Source organism: Chiloscyllium punctatum, chromosome 26, assembly GCF_047496795.1.
Source record: "Chiloscyllium punctatum isolate Juve2018m chromosome 26, sChiPun1.3, whole genome shotgun sequence".
In the NCBI taxonomy this organism is placed as follows: Eukaryota; Metazoa; Chordata; class Chondrichthyes; order Orectolobiformes; family Hemiscylliidae; genus Chiloscyllium; species Chiloscyllium punctatum.
The window spans coordinates 52,441,486-52,461,584 of NC_092764.1; the positions used below are offsets into that span (position 1 = coordinate 52,441,486).

A 20,099-nucleotide genomic window follows, 5' to 3' on the forward strand; every position below is an offset into this window, starting at 1 on the left:
TAGCCAGGAAAGGGTTTGAGGATCTGAAAAATGACTACAGAGAGTTAGGTTGGAAGCTGAAGAGCAGGATGAGTAGAGTGGTGATCTCAGGTTAGCTACCGGTGCCACGAGATAGTGAGGTGAGGAACAGTCAGCGAATGCAGCTTAACATGTGGCTGCGAGGCTGGTGCAGGAGGGAGGGCTTCAGATACCTAGACCATTGGGATACCTTCTGGAGAAGGTAGGGCATGCACATGAAGGACAGGTTGCACCAGAATGGAGTGGCCACAAATATCTTGGGTGGGAGATTTGCTTGTGTGATTCGGGAGGGTTTAAACTAGATTGGCTGGGGGTGGAAATCAGAGCCACATATCTGAGAGGGGAACACTTGCAGATTGGGCAGTGACAGAATGTAGTGAACCTATTGGGAAGGTTTCTCATGTGATGAAACAGAGAGATTGGTTAAAGTGTGTCTGCTTCAATGCAAGGAGTGTCAGAAATAAGAGTGATGAACTTGGAGCATGGATCAGTACTTGGGGGTACGATGTTGTGGCCATAGCGGAGAATGTGGGTTTCACAGGGGCAGAAATGGTTGCTTGATGTTCCAGGGTTTAGAACATTTAAAAACAACAGGGTGGGTGGAAAACTGGGAGGGGGTATAGCATTACTAATCACAGAGTGCATCACAGCTTCAGAAACTAAGGTTGTTGTGGATTGTTAAGGTTGGTGATTTCAACTTCCCCAATATCGACTGGAACCTCCTAAATGCAGATGGTTTGGATGGAGCCGTTTTTGTCAGGTGTGTTCAGAAGGGTTTCCTTACTCAGTATGTAGACAGACCGACAAGGGGAGAGGCCATTTTGGATTTGGTGCTCGGCAATGAGCCAGGACAGGTATCAGACCTCAGGTGGGAGAGCACATGGTGGCAGTGATCGCAACTGCCTAACATTTAACATAGCTTTAGCTTTAGAGAGGGAAAGGAGCAGTTACCGAGGAAAGATATTTAATTGGGGAAAAGGAAATTCTGATGCTATCAGACAGGAGTTGAGAAGTACAGACTGGGAGCAATTGTTCCACAGGGCATAGCAGACATGTGGAGAGTATTTAAAGAGCAGTTGTTGCGAGTGATGTACGCATTTATTCCTCTGAGACAGGTAAGAAGGGGTAAGATTAAGGAACCTTGGATGATGAGAACAGAGGAGATCCTTGTCAAAAGGAAGAACGCAACTTGCATAAGGTGGAGGAAGCAAGCTTTAGAGGATTACAGGCTTATTAGAAAGGAGCTCAGAAATGGATTGAGGAGAGACAGGAGGGGTCAGAAAAAGGCTTGGCAAATAGGATTAGGGAGAACCCAAAGGCGTTTTGCTCATACACGAGGAATAAGGGAATGATCAGGGAGAAGGTAGGGCTGATCAAGGAAAGCATAGGGAACTTGTGCGTGGAGTCTGAGCAGATAGGGGAAGCCCTAAATGAGTATATTGCTTCAGTTTTCTCTAAGGAACAGGACCTTGTTGTGAATGAGAACTTTGAGGAGCTGGGATACAGGCTTGACCAGATCAAGATTGATGAAGTTGATATGCTGGAAATTTTGAAAACATTAAGGTTGATAAATCTGGTCTGGCCCTGGGGACTTAAGACATAAGACATAAGACATAGGAGTGGAAGTAAGGCCATTCGGCCCATCGAGTCCACTCCGCCATTCAATCATGGCTGATGCGCATTTCAGCTCCACTTACCAGCGTTCTCCCCGTAGCCCTTAATTCCTCTAGACAACAAGAATCTATCAATCTCGGCCTTGAAGACATTTAGCGTCCCGGCTTCCACTGCACTCCGTGGCAATGAATTCCACAGGCCCACCACTCTCTGGCTGAAGAAATGTCTCCGCATTTCTGTTCTGAAATGACCCCCTCTAATTCTAAGGCTGTGTCCACGGGTCCTAGTCTCCTCGTCTAACGGAAACAATTTCCTAGCATCCACCTTTTCCAAGCCATGTATTATTTTGTACGTCTCTATTAAGTCTCCCCTTAATCTTCTAAACTCCAACGAATACAATCCCAGTATCCTCAGCCGTTCCTCATATGCTAGACCTGTCATTCCAGGGATCATCCTTGTGAATCTCCGCTGGACACGTTCCAGTGCCAGTATGTCCTTCCTGAGGTGTGGGGACCAAAACTGGACACAGTACTCCAAATGGGGCCTAACCAGAGCTTTATAAAGTCTTAGTAGTATATCTCTGCTTTTATATTCCAACCCTCTTGAGATAAGAGACAACATTGCATTCGCTTTCTTAATCACAGACTCAACCTGCATGTTTACCTTTAGAGAATCCTCGACTAGCACTCCCAGATCCCTTTGTGCTTTGGCTTTATTAATTTTCTCACCATTTAGAAAGTAGTCCATGCTTTTATTCTTTTTGCCAAAGTGCAAGACCTCGCACTTGCTCACGTTAAATTCCATCAGCCATTTCCTGGATCACTCTCCCAACCTGTTTAGATCCTTCTGTAGCCTCCCCACTTCCTTAGTACTACCTGCCTGTCCACCTAACTTCGTATCATCGGCAAACTTCGCTAGAATGCCCCCGGTTCCCTCATCCAAATCATTAATATATAATGCGAACAGCTGTGGCCCCAGCACCGAACCCTGCGGGACACCGCTCGTCACCGGCTGCCATTCTGAAAAAGAACCTTTTATCCCAACTCTCTGCCTTCTGTTAGACAGCCAATCCTCAATCCATCCCAGCAGCTCACCTCGAACACCATGGGCCCTCACCTTGCTCAGCAGCCTCCCGTGTGGCACCTTATCAAAGGCCTTTTGAAAGTCTAGATAGACCACATCCACTGGGTTTCCCTGGTCTAACCTACTTGTTACCTCTTCAAAAAATTCCAACAGGTTTGTCAGGCATGACCTCCCTTTACTAAATCCATGTTGACTTGTTCTAATCAGACTCTGCTCTTCCAAGAATTTAGAAACCTCATCCTTAATGATGGATTCTAGAATTTTACCAACAACTGAGGTTAAGTTGATTGGCCTATAATTTTCCATCTTTTGCCTTGATCCTTTCTTGAACAAGGGGGTTACAACAGCCATCTTCCAATCATCCAGGACCTTTCCTGACTCCAGTGACTCTTGAAAGATCTCAACCAATGCCTCTGCTATTTCCTCAGCCACCCCTCTCAGAACTCTAGGGTGTATCCCATCGGGGCCAGGAGATTTATCAATTTTAAGACTTTTTAACTTTTCTAGCACTATCTCTTTCGTAATGGCAACCATACTCAACTCAGCCCCGTGACACCCTTTAATTTTTGGGATATTACTCATGTCTTCCACTGTGAAAACTGACGCAAAGTACTTATTAAGTTCTCCTGCTATTTCCTTATCTCCCATCACTAGGCTTCCTGCATCAGTTTGAAGTGGCCCAGTGTCTACTTTTGCCTGTCGTTTGTTTCTTATGTACTGAAAGAAACTTTTACTATTATTTCTAATATTACTGGCTAGCCTACCTTCATATTTGATCCTCTCATTTCTTATTACACTCTTTGTTATCCTCTGTTTGCTTTTGTATCCTTCCCAATCTTCTGATTTGCCACTGTTCTTAGCCACTTTATAGGATCTCTCTTTTTCTTTAATACATTTCCTGACTTCCTTTGTCAGCCAAGGTTGTCTAATCCCTCCCCGGTTAATCTTTCTTTTCTTGGGAATGAACCTCTGTACAGTGTCCTCAATTATACCTACAAACTCCTGCCATTTTTGCTCTACTGTCTTCCCGGTTAGCCTCTGCTTCCAGTCTATTTTAGTCAGTTCCTCTCTCATGCCCTTATAATTACCTTTATTCAACTGTAACACCATTACATCCGATTTTGCCTTCTCCCTTTCAAACTCCAGACTGAACTCTACCATATTATGGTCGCTACTTCCTAAGGGTTCCCTTACTTTAAGATCTTTTATAGAGTCTGGTTCATTGCAAAGCACTAGGTCCAGAATAGCCTGCTCTCTTGTGGGCTCCATGACAAGCTGTTCCAAAAAGCCATCCTGTAAGCATTCCATGAATTCCCTTTCTTTAGATCCACTAGCAACATTATTTACCCAGTCCACCTGCATATTGAAGTCTCCCATGATCAATGTAACCTTGCCTTTCTGACATGCCTTCTCTATTTCCCGGTACATGTTGCGTCCCTGGTCCTGACCACTGTTAGGAGGTCTATACACAACTCCAATTATGGTTTTATCCTAGGCTGCTGCAGGAACCAAGAAAGAAGGTTGCTCAGCCGCTGGCAAAGATCTTTGCCTCCTCGCTCTCCATGGGAGTCGTACCAGAAGATTGGAAGGAGGCAAATGTTGCCCCTTTTTTCAAGAAGGGTATTAGGGAAATCCCCTGGCAATTACAGACCAGGCAGTCTTATGTCTGTGGTCAGCAAACGTTTGGAAAGAGTTCTGAGGGACAGGATCTATGACTATTTGGCAAAGCATAGCATGATTAAAGGCAGTCGGCATAGCTTTGTGAGGGGCAGGTCATGCCTCACAAATCTTACTGAGTTCTTTGAGGAAGTGACAAGACAGGTCGACGAAAGTCAAGCAGTGGATGTGCTGTATGTGGACTTCAGCAAGGCATTTGATAAAGTTTCCCGTGGTAGGCTCATTCATAAAGTCAGGAAGTATGGGATACAGGGAGACTTAGCTATCTGGATTCAGAATTGATTGGCTGACAGAAGATAGAGCGGTTATAGATGGAAAGTATTCTGCCTGGAGGTCAGTGTTGAGTAGGGTCCCGCAGGTCTCTGTTCTTGGGCCTCTGCTCTTCATAGTTTTTATAAATGACTTGAACGAGGAGTTTGAGGGGTGGGTTAGTAAATTTGCAGATGACACAAAGGACGGAGGTGTCGTCAGTAGTATCCAGGGCTGTTGCAGGCTGCAGCGCAACATAGACAGGATGCAGAGCTGGGCTGAGAAATGGTAGATGGAGTTCAACCTGGATATGCGAAGTAATGCATTTTGGAAGGTCAAACTCGAATGCTGAATATAGGATTAAAGACAGGATTCTTGATAGTGTGGGGGAACAGAGGGATCTGGGTGTGCAAGTACATAGATCCCTCAAAGTTGCCACCCAAGTGGATAGGATTGTTAAGAAAGCTTATGGTGTTTTTGGCTTTCATTAACAGGGGGATCAAGTTTAAGAGCTGTGAGGTTTTGCTGTAGCTCTAGAGGTCCCAGATGAGACCACACTTGGAATATTGTGTCCAGTTCTGGTCGCCCGATTATAGGAAAGATACAGAGGCTTTGGAGAGGGTGCAGAGAAGGTTTACCAGGATGCTGCCTGGACTGGAGGGCTTGCCTTATGAAGAAAGGTTGAAAAAGTTTGGACTTTTTTTTTCTCTGGAGAGAAGGAGGAAGAGAGGACAAGATAATGAGACGAATGGATAGAGTCAATAGCTAGATACATTTCCCCAGGGCAGGATTGACTGGTACGAGGAGTCATAGTTTTAAGATATTAGGGGAAAGGTATAGAGGAGACGTCAAAGGTAGGTTGATGTCAGAGAGTTGTGAATGTAAGGAATGTGTTGCCAGCGGTGGTGGAAGCAGAGTCATTAGGGACATTTAAGCAACAGGCACATGGAGAGCAGTGAGTTGAAGGGTGCGTATGTTGAGTTATTACTTTTTACATTAGGATTAAACCTCGGCACAACATCGTGGGCCAAAGGGCTTGTTCTATGCTGTACTTTTCTATGTTCTATGTCAATGTAAATGCTATCCTAAATCATCTGATGTGGGGTGATTCCACATGCGCCTTGGAATATTGCTGAGGTCCTGATGGACACACATCTGTGATACATGGACAGGAAGTTTAACTTATGCTAGCCAGTTTTGCGCTGTGTGAATTGATGCAAAAGTCACCTTGACAGTGGGATCAGCTAGCCAGAATGATGCGGACCTGATTTATACACTGATTTTTTAAATTAGAGCAGTGCTTAAGTGATGTAAACCCTGCTGAGGAATGTGTCTGTTGCATAAGTCAGCATACCCGTCATGTTTAGCTCTCTAATTGACTATGGTTAATACTGCCACCATCTAACGCAGCATCTCTCCATAGTCAGATTCTGGAAAGTCTGGCAGAAGGGTGTACACTGGTAGGTGTAGATACACGTTGGAGGTGGTTAGCATTGCCACTGGGTGAAGCAGTGTATTCTTAGTGATTGACAACAGCTCTATTTAAAGCAATGAACTGGAGACAAATCTTAAGAGACTTATCTTTAGTTCATGACATGAGAAAGGGACTTGGATGGACATTTAATCCAACAGTTTGCTTCACAGTGGTGCAGGTCCCAACATCCCTACTGGAACTAGCATCAGATGTTGCAAAGGTCCCAGCAAAAACCACTAAATGCACAGATTAAATTACAGTCAACATTTGGATGTATCTTTCTGACACTGACTAGAAGGTCCAAACTTCTACGATATTTAAGAAACTGGTGCTTCACTTTGTTGTGGCTTTAAGTTTAATGGAGATTATTTATAATAGTTAATAAGTAAGTTGATGAATTCTTCTAATTCTGCTTCTTTGTAAGTCCAAATGCTAAATGTCAGCACGAATACAGAAGGTGATGGCATTATAATTGCATCAGCTAATAAAGGAGTTAAAATGAAAGAAAAGCCCTTAAACGTAGCCCTCCAGAAGAGCTGTGGAAACAAATATATTATTTTGGCCACTGGCCCCAAGGAGTGTTACACCATTGCACTACTATTGTTTGTGTGTAGAGAGGTTGATCTCCTTCCTGTACCCCCTCCCCACCGCCCCCCACCCCTGAAATTGCAAGGTTCTGATAATTTCAATTACCTCATTACTTATTATCAGTGCACGAAAATACTGGCTCACTTGGCAAGTCAGTAGATTAGTACAAACTGCTGAACAAGCACAGAATGTTAGGTGGTTAATAGGGTGCTGTTGAATATATAAACATTCTAGCTACTAGACTAGCATTTTAATGACCCTTCTATACCATGAGAAGATATGTCCTTCTTGCTGTCTCTCATTTTCTCGCTATATCAACTGTTCAGAATGATCATATTTTCGATAATCTCTAGTACAAGTAAGGAAGTAGAGGAGCTGCTAGTCTGATAACATTGCAATAATCACTGACCCCATGTTATTTGGAGAAGAATTGATCCTTAAAGCCAACAACATGTTGTTCTGTCTGTATTATCAATGGTAACATTATTTGCCATGGGAAACTGGATTGAATGTTTCTCGACTTGGTTATTGACTACTGAATTTAATATAAGGGCTTGATGCATTCTGCAAAACCATCAGTTTGCAGCCTTCAGAATAAAGAATACCTCTGTGGTATTTCAGTGGTTGGAATTCTGTTTTGGCAGCCTGGAGATTACCTCCTAGCATATTGTAATGATATTACACGAACATGTGAAGAACACTCTGTGCATATGTCAGCACCATATTTGTCTTTCTACTTGGCTGTCAGAAATATGTACAGAAGCTGGGAGAATGATGCTGTTGTGTCTCTGCCTCCTATAAACAAGAGTCTTGTGTTAAAGTTTCTCTTTAGTTCAGGAGTTGGATGCTAGTACAATGTCATTGCAAATGAGGTCATAAAGAAAATAATATTTCTTGTAAGTAACAATAAACAAAATACACCATGTTAGCAGATTACTTGAAATTTCATGTTGTTTAGCACATTAAATTGTTCCCAAAATTATAAGAACAATCTGATTAGAGAAACTTTTTGGTTTCAAATTTTGAGTTGTTTTGTCAAGTTTCAGAAAATAGAGTTAGATCTCTATCAAATGTATAACTTCCAAAAGAACATTCTTGTTCAATTCTGTCTTTTACAGTACCTGTTCGACACACTTCTCACAAGTTTTTGACAGCTAGGTAAAAAGTTGAGCAGTTGCGTGCCGAATTTCGGGCAATTCACTGAGCTTTACAGCTCCAGTTTTGGGAGGAGTTCAGAATCTAGTAATTTCCTTCCAGAGGAAGTGACCACACAGTGTTGGTATGCAATCTTAGCAAAAGAGTCCTTTTCTGTTCAGCTCAGGCAAAAAAGAGCAGACACAGACTGGGCTGTGAAAAATGCATCACTTTACTGTAGTCCCAGTAAAAGACCAGCAAAAGTCAGATTATGAAAGCTTTGAAGGAGTGAACTGGGTTGATTACAGAGAGGCTGGGTATAGTTCAAGAGACCCAAATGACACAGTGAGCTCCGACGGTAAGTTGTGAAAACTGAGCCTCTTTTCAGCTGCTCTTCTGTTCTGCTGGCTTGCCCTTCCCTCCCTCTCTTTCCGCCCCCCCCCCCCCCCCCATCCCCTGCCAAAAAAAACTCCCTACTTACAAACTGAGTATTGATAAAGGATGGGATGTAACAAAAATCATGTTCTGCTTTGTTTCTTCAAGTTAAAAATGTTGTCTATTGTTTTAAAAGTACACTGAAAGCAAAATCAGTGTTTAGCAATCCGTTTTTTTTTGTGTAGTCTGTGGTGAATCTGGGATTGAATTCAAATGAGATCATGACTAGCTTCTTTCTACTGTAAGTGGCATCTGAAATAGCAGTATGAGGTGTAGTCTGTCTTCAAGTCAAATTAGCAGTGATTTTGTCCATGATTTTTAGAAAACATTCTCTTTTTAATATTGGCCAAGCTTTACATAGAACAAATGGGCTAATGCTGTTATTCATCGAGGAAAATGTCACTATTCTATTCGATTTTGTTAGATAACAAAATAAATATTTCTTTTTTAGTTTTCTTAATTAAATGAGAAATTGAAATGTGGAAAAGCACTACACCAAGTCTTGACTTTGCAGCCAATTAAGTACTTTTTCTGGTAATTAGGTATTTTGTGTTCTTTAAAAATCCACATAATTTGCAAGTATGTTTATAAACTTACAAAATTCAACTTATCAAATATCTTTATGGTTAAATTTGAAGTTATAATGGAACTCATGGCTTTTTAAAATTTGTCTTAAATTTGGAAACAGTCTGTCTACATGAGTAATTTATTTCTCCAGAAACCTGTGTTTAGAAGTGACACTATTGTACTAGCATTGCATGGAATGTTGATTAAATCTGTATTTCCTTATGACCAAAGTACACAGTATTTTAGACAAGCAGATTATATGTATATTGGGTATGGGTTGATTACAGAAAAAGTGTTATCTCTGTAAAGCATATTATGTGTGAAGTCGCTTTTAAGGTCAGATTTAATTCTTCTAAAATACATGTCTCTGGATTATTTATGTAATAACTATAATGTATGTCAAGTTAACTTCAAACAAGCTACACAAAATCATGTTCACTGAGAAGAGCTATGATCTTAAGCTTTTTTACGATAATGACTACTTAGTTTGTGTAAACAAACTGACGTATTGAAATTTGCAGATGACACCCCATAGTTGGCTGAATAAGCTGATTGAGGAAAACTGTTGATTTGCAGGCTGATTTTTTTTTCAGCAGTTTGGTTGATTATGGGGAAAAGTGGCGAATAGAATTCAGTCTGAGAATTGTGAGGATATACATTTAGGAAGGGCGAGGCAAAGTAATACACAAGAAATGTGAGATTTTTGAGAAGAGCAGAGGAAATGAGAAACATTTTGAAGGTGCATGTCCACAGGTTCCAGTAGGTGGCAGGACTGATAGATAAGGTGGTAAAGAAGTATATGGAACACTTAGGCCACAGCTATAGTTTTGTGAAAAGTTATGATCGCCACATTACAGGAAGAACATGATTTATTGACTGAGAGGATTTACAAGAATGTTGCCAAGGCTTGAAAATTGCATCAATGAGGAAAGATTGGATAGGCTAAGGTGGTTTTTCTGAGAACAGAGAAGGCCAACAGGAGCTCAATTGAAGTGTATACAATAATGAGCAACTTGGGAACTGTAGACAGACAAGACCTGTTTGCTCTAGTGGAGAGGTGAGTTACCAAGGGCACAGAGTTGAAAAGGTTAGTAGAAGGATCAGAAAGGGATATGGTAAACTTTTTCACCCATAGAGTTGTTAATCTCTAGAATTTGTTGCCCAGTTTGATAGTTGAGTTGTAAACCCTCAACTCATTTAACAAGAACTTTAATCTGCATCTGAAGCATGTGACCTACAAGTCTATGGACTAGGTGTTTGTGAGTGAGATTAGAATGGACATCTGGTTTGTCAGCCAGCTCTGATCTAATGGACGAATGGCCTTTTTCTGTGCTGTAATTTTTTTTTATTTTCTATGATTCTAATGTCGACAGGTGGTACATTTATTGTGCAATGAATATTGACCAGAAAACTGGTTAGAAGCTGTATGTATTTCTTAAAGTAATGCCATTGGATTTGTTTCCCTGAGAGGGTGTTTAAGTCTGAGATTTCATGTTCCATTTGAAAGACAGCATGGCTAACATTTACATGGTTCTGCACTGAAATATTAACCTAGATTATATGCTCATTCCTGGAAGGGAACTTAAACGCAACCTTCAGATTCAGGGCTCAGCAGTGGTATTTGCACCATATTAAAGGCATAATCATTGTTAATTGGTAAAGCTTGTATTCACATAATGAAAAATAACTATTTCAGTGGGTTCACTTACCTGCTTTGAACCAGAATTGATACCTCTATGTACTGTCGTTCATCCTAGGGTAGACCCAGTCTCCTGCATTCTATTTTTTTTTCTTTTGCTGTCTGTTTGCCTCCAAAAGTCTGGCATCTTTCTTGAACCCTGTTTTGAAGAAATTCTCACACTTTGTTACAAAAGTCCTCTGTTTTTATAGGCTTTCATTTCTTTTTATGAAAAGAGGTCATTGCTAACATGCCTGGCATTTTCTATCCAATCTTTTTGTTTTTGGTATCTTAACTTGTTCCTTTTTGGGGTCTGGGAATTACAGCTGAGCAGTATTTGTTGCCCGTCTCTATTTCCCTTCAATTGAATGGTAATACTAGCTCGTTTCAAAGAACAATTGAGTCAAGCACATGCACTCTAGACCAAGTGAGGATAGTTGATTTTTTTTTCTTTGTTTGGGAATGTTAGCTTTCTAAATGTTATTAGTCGAATTTAAATTCCACTACCATGATAAAATTTTAACCCATGTTCTCCGAGCATTGTCCTGGGCTCGAGGCTACTAGTCCAGTGACATTATCAGTACGTCACCAAACCCCACCCCACCAAGTGCTGTTCTGTATTCTAGAAGTGGTTGACTTGCTAGGTTGTTTTAGAGGAGGTTGAGAGTCAACCACATTGTCTGGGTCTATAGAGTCACACAAGGCACACTTGGGTAAAGGTGGCATCTTTCCTTTTTCTAAAGGATAATTTTGAACCAGATCGGGTCTTACAACAATCCAGTAGTTTTAGAGTTACCTTTTACTGATTTTTTTTTTATTAGACCTTCACTTAGTTCATTAAATTTAAATTATTCAAGCTTAATTCGTAATTGAAAGAGCTGCCTTTTTGAGGAAGAATTGAGTTTTCAAGAATACAAAATGAACTTTTTGCAACATATAAGATTGTGAGAAGTCTTGTAAAGATGCTGATGGGGAAATGTAGAACTAGGGATTATAAAAATAAGGTGCAGTAGCTTCAGAAGCCAGTGTCCAGTCACCACTTCACCCTTTATTTATACGTGGAAAGTCCTTGACACTGATCCAGCTTCCTTAGAGCCAGCTCTGAGTGACCAGAACCTCTGGCACTCCTGTTTTATATGTGTCAGCCAGAGCTTCCTGATTGGAGCTGTTAATCTGGTCCATTCAGGGAACTCCGATTCTATGAAGTTCTCCTGGCTGGCCTCATTACAACCATTACATGAGGGGTCACATTTAAGATGAAGACGAGAACTTTTTTTTACCTGAGGACCTATCAATCTTAGAATTCTCTCCCTCCGAGTATAAGTAGATGGACGTTTGAATATGTTCAAAACTGAGATAGACAGAGTTTTGATTTACAAGGGAATAGACGTTAAGTCTGGAATTAGACCAGCCCTGATTTTATTAAATGAATTAGTATGTGTGAGAGGTCAAATGATAAACGTTTGGTCCTAATTCTTATACTTTGGCATGATGGCATTTGAGTTTATCTCCATAACATTAGTCCAGGCTTCTGAATAAGAAGTCCAGTAACATAGCTACAGTATCCCATAATTACGCAGATCAACGAGTTTTGCATCGCAGTAGAGAATGGTATATTTTTATGAATACCCTAATAAATGTTGTGAATTGTAAGTTATTTTGGTATCTGAGTAAATAAATTGGACATATTTAGGTGCCTCTTTTATTTTAAACTTGTGATAATATACATTTGCTTTTAAAGTAATCTTTATTCTAATTTGCTCATATGATAGAAGTTGCATCATTAAAGAATGTGACAGAAGACTAAGCTATCAACTGTTATCCTTGTCCAAAGGTCATAGATGTTGATTTATGACATGTAAACTTGCCAGCATTTAATTTTATTTACTTTGTAAAATCTTTGCACTAGTTTGTGTTCAAGTGCATTCTGCGGGTGCCTGAAAAACTTGTGTTCTAGCCCAATCATGAAATCTGCTGTCAAATGAATTTCAAGAATTACCTGTTTTATATTGATATGACCAGTTTTTAAATCTTCTGTATGGGTCAAAAGCTAAAGAATGACTGTATACTCTGACTGACAGTATGTCCGATGACCTATGGAAAAATGTTTTTAACAATTCCTAAACCTGTTACATAATGTGTCAAGATCCATAAATAACCTCACACAAAATACAAAAAAATGAATTTGGAACAGGAACAGTAACAGTAATGCAAGCAGGCTCTGAATAATGTTTAATGATTTGTTAGTGGTTGTTAGTTTGAATGTCTTTTTTAACGAGGTTGTATATAAATAACCTATAAATGTAGTTCAGAATGTTTTTCCAATCTATCTGTAATTTGTGTGCTCTAAATTATATTCCACTTGTATCATATTTCTATTATTTATAAAATGTCAAATAGTTTTGAGCCACTCATTTTTATGTTCATTCTTGTGAGCTGCCTAAATAATTTTTATAAGCTTTCTCATTGGAGAGGAACTTAAATAACTTGTCGGGTATGAATGGTTGGTAGGTCGGGGCTAATTTTCTTGAAACTCATGTCATTTATCTCATCAGTTTTGTTGTATTAATTTTCAAAGATCACTCATTTGCCTTTCTACCATCTTTTTCTTCAATCTTTTCCCTTCTTGCAATTTCTTGAAAATATTCTGCTTTTCACTGTGCTTTTATTTTAACATCCATTTTTTTGGAAGCAGAAATAGGCCATTCAGGCCTTTCTTTAAGCTTCTTCCATGAGTCAATTAAATCACTTTTTTGATCTGTATTTTAACTCGATCTACCAATGTTGGTTCTAAAATCCTTGCTGCACTTGCCGAGCAAAAATCTGTCAATGTCAATTTAAAATTTTTCGCTAACTGACCTTCAACAGCTTCTTGGAGGGCAGTCTTCCAGATTTCAACTATCCTTTATTTGAAGAAGTGTTTCATTATATCACTTCTGGATGATGTACCTCAATTAATGCAAAGTTTATACTCCATTGTTCTAGACTGATTTATTAGTGGAAGTTGTTTCTATGTATCTATCCTACAAAATTCTTGAATAATCTGAAATACTTCATTTTGATTGCCTCTTACACTTCTGGACTCAAAGGGTTATAAGGTGAGTACATATAAGCTCTGGTTTCATTCTGGTGCAACTGACTGCCTCCTCTCCCTTCTGGAAGAGCAGCGCTCAGAACTAAATGCATAACGTCAGGTAAAAGTGTAACTAGAGTTTTGTACAGCTGTAACATGATTTGACATCTGCCCTGTTGTAATCCAGTCTTTTGTCAGATCAATGTCAACATTTCATTAGCTGTTTGGAAGTTTATTGCACTTGTCGGCTAACTTGCGGTGATTTCTTTACTTGGGCCTTTAAATCTTTCTGCTTATCCATAGTTCTATCTTCTGTTCATTTGGAAGGTACTCACTCTGGTCCATATAACCGCAATTCACTGAATGACCTCTGTAGTTTCCACATTTGAATTCTATCTGCCACAACTTGTCCACTTGCATAATCTGTCAATGACCTTTTCACTTCTATCTGCAATGTTTCCAGTCTCCTCTAAACTACCAGTATTTTTGTCTTCAAACTTAGACGTAAGACTCTTTTGATTTAATTAAAACATTGCTAAGTATAATAAGGAATTACACCCTAATACAGATCCCTAGGAATCATCCCTAGTCAAACCCTGACAAATTGAATATGCACCCATTGTCCCTGCTTACTGTTTCATTAGATTAGTTTAGATTACATTGCAGTGTGGAAACAGGCCCTTCGGCCCAACAAGTCCACACCGACCCGTCGAAGCGCAACCCACCCATTCCCCTACATTTACCCCTTTACCTAACGCTAGGGGCAATTTAGCATGGCCAATTCACCTGACCTGCAAGTCTTTGGACTGTGGGAGGAAACCGGAGCACCCGGAGGAAACCCACTCAGACACAGGGAGAACATGTAAACTCCACACAGTCAGTCGCCTGAGTCGGGAATTGAACCCGGGTCTCTGGCGCTGTGAGGCAGCAGTGCTAACCACTGTGCCACCGTGCCGCCCTATGTAAAGAAATTGTTTGTCTTCAATTTTGTATGCTGCCATTTTTGTGAAGTCTTTTGTGAAACTTTTTTTATATTAATAAAATCCAGAGACTTTGTTTTTGTAGTTTTGGGCAACCACTTGTCCTGCTTTTTAAAAGGACATTCCCACTTTAAACCCAAGAGCAAATACCCTTTTGTTTATTGTAAAAATAATAAATGATCTCATTGTCTACTTCCGGATACCTATTGCCTCCCAAACCATCCAGGTTTCCTTCAAATTCTGGATTAGTGGTGCTGGAAGAGCACAGCATCCGAGGAGCAGTAAAATCATCAGGAATGGCTTTTGCCCGAAACGTCGATTTTTATTTTTATTTTTATTTTTATATTTTTTCTGCTCTTCAGATGCTGCCTGAACTGCTGTGCTCTTCCAGCACCATTAATCCAGAATCTGGTTTCCATCATCTGCAGTCATTGTTTTTACCAGGTTTTCTTTCATAGCCTGTTTTAAATAGGTTTTCATTTAATGAAGGCAGTTTGAGCACCTTGAAAAAACCATTTTGTTTGTTTAAGTGAATTTTATTTGGAATATACTGCATTCTGTGAGTTGCTGAAAATAAACAAGCAGATTTTTTAAAAATTGTTTCAACCGAGAAATACAATTCACAATGGTACCTTGTGGAGTACATCATACGAGGATAGGGCAGACACTGCTAAAGAACAGTAACTATTAAATTGTCAGTTGACACTATTATTACATTGATAAGAAAAAGTAATGTGGTTTTGTTTTCTGAAAATGAGGGTTCCATAATTTTGAACATTGGTGTATCGTACTTCTAATCATAGAATCCTTAGTGTGGATGCAGGCCATTCAGCCCATTTGAGTCCACACCAACTCTCCAAAGATATATCCAACCCAGACCCAATGCCTGTAATCCTGTATCCCCCATGGTTATCCCACCTAGTCTGCACATGCCTGGACACTGTAACCAATTTAGTGTGGCCAATCCACCTAACATCTTTGGACTTGGGAGGAAATCAGAGCACTGGAAGGAAACCCACACAGACACCGGAGTGTCGAATCGAACCTCTGTCCCTACCGCTGCAATCCAGTGCTAATCACTGAACCACCGATCAATTGTCATTGAAGTTGTTTGAATATAAATACTTTTCTCATGTGTCCTGCATTCAGCTTAGAAAAAGGTGGTCACCCTGTCCTAGTTATTTTCTCAACTCAACTGAGCTCGTTATAACATTCCCTGTACAAACCTGTGCCGTTTTGCGCCATGTTGTCAAAAAAGTGATCGTTTTTACAACATTAGACTTTGTACTTATTCAGAGTTGAGTGGTTTATTTAGCTGATGATTTAGAATGATGTTTTTCATCTATTAATAATCAGCTTTGTGGCAGCCATCCACTTCCATTCGAAATGTTGTGCAATATAATTTCCTAATTATATTAATCTTTTCTATTTTACCTGCAGTTTGAGATGTAACAAACTGAGGTATTCCTTCTTTGTGGGAATGAAGTCATACCAGTTCTTCTGTCTTCCCCAGCCAAGTGTATGAATAACTTTGCAAATAGGCAAAAATGTGTTAAATTTTAAATTGTACAGTTTAAACGTTTGTGGAAGTGTTTTATTTCTAAGCAGCTCTATTTCTAACCCAGCATGGTAAAAAGATTCAATTGGGTGCCAACCTATCATTCTAAGTTAAAATACTCGGCACGCTATAGTGACTCTTTGCATAATTTGTACTTAATCATGTGAACCTTCATAGTTTAATGGTCATAGCTGAGAACTGAAATTTTCAATTACAAATTAAATTTAAACTGTGAGCGGAGTGCCATTTTAGTAAGCTCATTGCTAGTATCTTTTCTTGTTGTAGGTGGTGCTGTTGCAGTTATCATCAGCATTAAAGGTATTCACCTTGTGGTAGATGCAGAAACTGCTATTTTATAATTATATTACTCAGATTTGAAACCTAATGATCAGATTGTGTACTCAAAACTTTTGGCTACTTTTTTCCCCTCCAGTTGAACTTAGTATCCAAAATGAGGGTTTGAGCAAAATGTACAAATGCAATTTTTTTCATAATGACACTGACCATTATTTATTGGAACCTGTTTTTATGCTTTTAATATCAGTAAATTTAAAATCTTTTTTTGTTAGCTTTTTAGCCTGTCTCAAAATCCTCAACTTGTACAGATTTGTTTTATCCTACCACAATTGAGTTACTGAGTACAGTAACATAGCAATTATGTTACATGAATAGAAATCTAGAGAATGAGTTCAACTTTAATCATGGGAGCTATGGAGTAAATATTGGTATTATTAATACTCACAAAGCAACCAGACCATCATCAAAAATCTTCTGATTTACTAATGTTCTTTTCAGGTTGATATTTTGCTGTTCTTTTCTTGTTTAGCCTATGTATGATTCCAGATTCTGAGCAATGCATTTGACCAAATGGCCAAGTAAGCTGTCAGTTATACCAAAACTGCTGAAAAGATGATGATCTAAATAAATCCAGATTGGTCAATCTAGTCATACAATAAAACATTGGTGTATCCAACCTAGTCAACCTCTGCATAGTCCTTTTTAATAATGTCTGGGGAATTGTGCCAAAATTGAGAGAATGATCTTTATCTAGTTGAATAGCAGATTATGTAATTACATGTACAGGAATGTTTGGTAGATTTCAGACAATATTCCTGACCAATCTGTCTCCATACCTGAGAATGTCTTGTTCCTCTGACAAGACTAATTTATTGGAACGGGCATTGTAGTGGTATGCAGTCAGGCAGGCAGACACTGACCCTGCACACCTAGGATGTCTCATGCCTTGGGTCAAACATGAGCAAGGGATACCCGATTTCCACATGCCACTATGCCTGATGAATCCATACCCTTGCATTTGGCCAAAACTTAAACTCTGAGTGCAGTAAGAGAACATTCTATATATGTATAGTTACAAAGAGTAGCATTGGCTGAGTCCTTGAGCATGGTTATTGGCAGGTGGTGAGCAAACTGTCATAAGGCAAATCCTTTGTGTTCACCATTCTATCTGCCACAAATCCATCTGTCTGTGGTAGTATTTGGTGGGGAGATCTTAGCTCCTTTTTCGAGACAAATATCTGTTTTTACACTAGTACAGCTGTAGTGTCATCATGTTTGACACTGACACTGTACAAAATTTTTGTTTAAATTTGGAACAAATACAGTAGCTGAAACCTGAGCATCCATGAAGTGCTATCAGCCATCAGCAGCTGCAGGATAGCATTCAACATAATATAATCTTGATCTGCCGTTTCACATCTTCTACTCTGATCCAGTCACGGGATAAACATTGGCTTACTGAGGAATGCAGGAGAGCAGCGCACCAAATGGATCCAAAAATGACACATCCAACCTGGTGACACTACAACATGGGACTCTATGCAGTAGCAACATGCTATAGATAGCTAAGCGGTCTGGTAACCAACATATTAAGTCAAAGCTCTGTCAACCTGCTGCATTCAATCATGAATGATAGTAAAACAAAATTAAACAACTTCCAAAGGAGAAGGCTTCACATATGTCTCCATCCTAAATGACAGCAGAATTCTGCATTTTACTTTAAAGCGTAAAATTGAAACATTTGTAGCCATTTTCAACCAGATTTAGAATAGAATTTCTGCAGTGCATCTTGTAGATAGCAGTGTGCACTGCTACTGAATATTGGTGGTGGAGGGGGGTGCTTGTGGATGTGGTGCCAATCAAACAGGCCGCTTTGTCCTGGAAGGTGTCAAGCTTCTTGTGTTTTTGGAACTGTACATCATGTAGGCCTGTTTATTGTGTCCATCCAGGCAAATGGGGAGTATTCCATCACACTCCTGATTTGTGCCTTAATTAGTGAGGCTTTAGGAAATCGGGCAGTGAGTTACTTACCTCTGACCTGCTTTGTAGCCACTGTTTATATATTGCGAGTCTAGTTGAGTTTCTGGCCAATTGTAACCCCAAGGGTTGTCGATAGTTGGAGACTTAGTGATAATAAATCCATTGAATGTCAAGGGGTGTGAGTTAGATCATCTCTTTATTGGAGAAAGTCATTGCCTGGCATTTGTATGGGGAAGTGCCCATGTCCTATGACTGAATTTAAAAATACTGTGTTAGCGTTTGCTCACAGATTTATCCCTACCTTGCTGTACTCTGCCAGTTAGTGCAGTCACAGAAACATGCAATTTGCCTTGCTGCTCAGCAGGCTTCTATATAGGGACACACGTCTTGCTGAAAGGTAGTGTATGACACCAGTTTCACACCCAGATCATGTGCCAGCAGCTTACACAACATCAACACACTGCATGTGCAAGCACCTATTTTTAAAGGGACCATCCTCAATGAATTGTATGGATACACTCATCACTCAAGTTTTTCTAACAGAGTAAGTCAAAACCAACTTCCCATACTAGTCCAGGTGATTGGCCAAGATCAAGTGTCAAGTCATGGGAATCTCAGTTGGGGCATAAATGGCTCTGTCCAGATAGTGGGACATGATTAGTCCATTGGCTGCAGAGCATCAAGTCTCAGTATAGGGCTAATGCAGTCAGGAGCTAGGCATGTCTTTTCTAGGGCATTCCAGTGATGTTCGTGGAGGGGTGACCCTTGGAAACTGAGGAGAGATAGTCAGGGGTTAAATTGCAGCCATAGTTGTGGTATTGAGCATTGTCAGCCTAGTCCTTGGTACTGGGATTGTTGGTTCTGAAGGTACAGTGCAATTGTGAAGGGTGCAGCAGATGGTGGGGGACAACATTAGTCTTTTCAGGGGCTGTTTATCTATCAAACAGACCTGTTTGTTATGTACTTGCTGGTTATTCTACAGCATTGACCCTCACTGTTGGTGGCACCTCCCTAGCACAGCTACTAGTGGGCAACTGGTTGGCAGATATGCAGTTGCTCACTGGGATCCAACCATGAGCGATCTTCATTCAGGGTGGCTAAATGTGACCACGAAACAATTGCATATAAATGTATAGCTCTCTCTGCTTGCAGCTTATGTGGTAGGATCTCAAACTAAATCCATGAAAACTCTTGTGCACTCATTAACTGCTGCTGGATGGTACAATGATATATTGTGCACCTAACTAGGGACACATGCAGGAAGGGCTCTTGTGACACGGTTGCAGTGTCCCTACCTCTGTGAGCCAAGAGGCTCAGGTTCAGCTTCTAGCTACTCTGAATGTGTGCAAAGAATATCTCCGAACCAGTTGACTTAACGATGTCGGAGTCACTACCCATTTATGTTCTCAGTTACAATTGTAAGAAATCCTTTTGCATGTGTGCCATCAAAGTGTCCTCAATGTATTTTCTTTTTTTTTTCATTCTCTCTCATCACCTCCTAAACGCACTCCTGTTTTGGCAGCTGCTTTGGAGGGAGCCTGCCCTGATGTAGAAGCCACTGGCCCTGGAGGTTTCGCAAGGTGCTGGAAACACTTGTGTCTAAGTGAGCCTGACGTGCCAAGAGTTATCTTGTCATTGACAAGTTGACCCTCCTCAGTTTGAACTTCTACGGGTCAGCAGGGGGCAAGCAAAGT

At 40.2% G+C, this 20,099-nt stretch overlaps 1 protein-coding gene across 2 annotated transcripts in view; it reads left to right on the forward strand.

Annotated features, from left to right (window-relative positions):
- Positions 1-20,099, forward strand: part of slc12a4 (solute carrier family 12 member 4) — a 157,204-nt gene that overhangs the window by 30,397 nt on the left and 106,708 nt on the right. Inside the window, exon 1 of one of the 2 annotated variants that reach the window (XM_072547398.1) lies at positions 7,989-8,195. The exons of the other annotated variant lie outside the window; for it this stretch is intronic. Within the exon in view, the coding sequence (XP_072403499.1) occupies positions 8,060-8,195 (136 nt within the window). The 5' untranslated portion in view covers positions 7,989-8,059. Of the gene's footprint in view, positions 1-7,988; positions 8,196-20,099 lie in introns of those variants that run through there. 2 annotated transcript variants of the gene reach the window in all.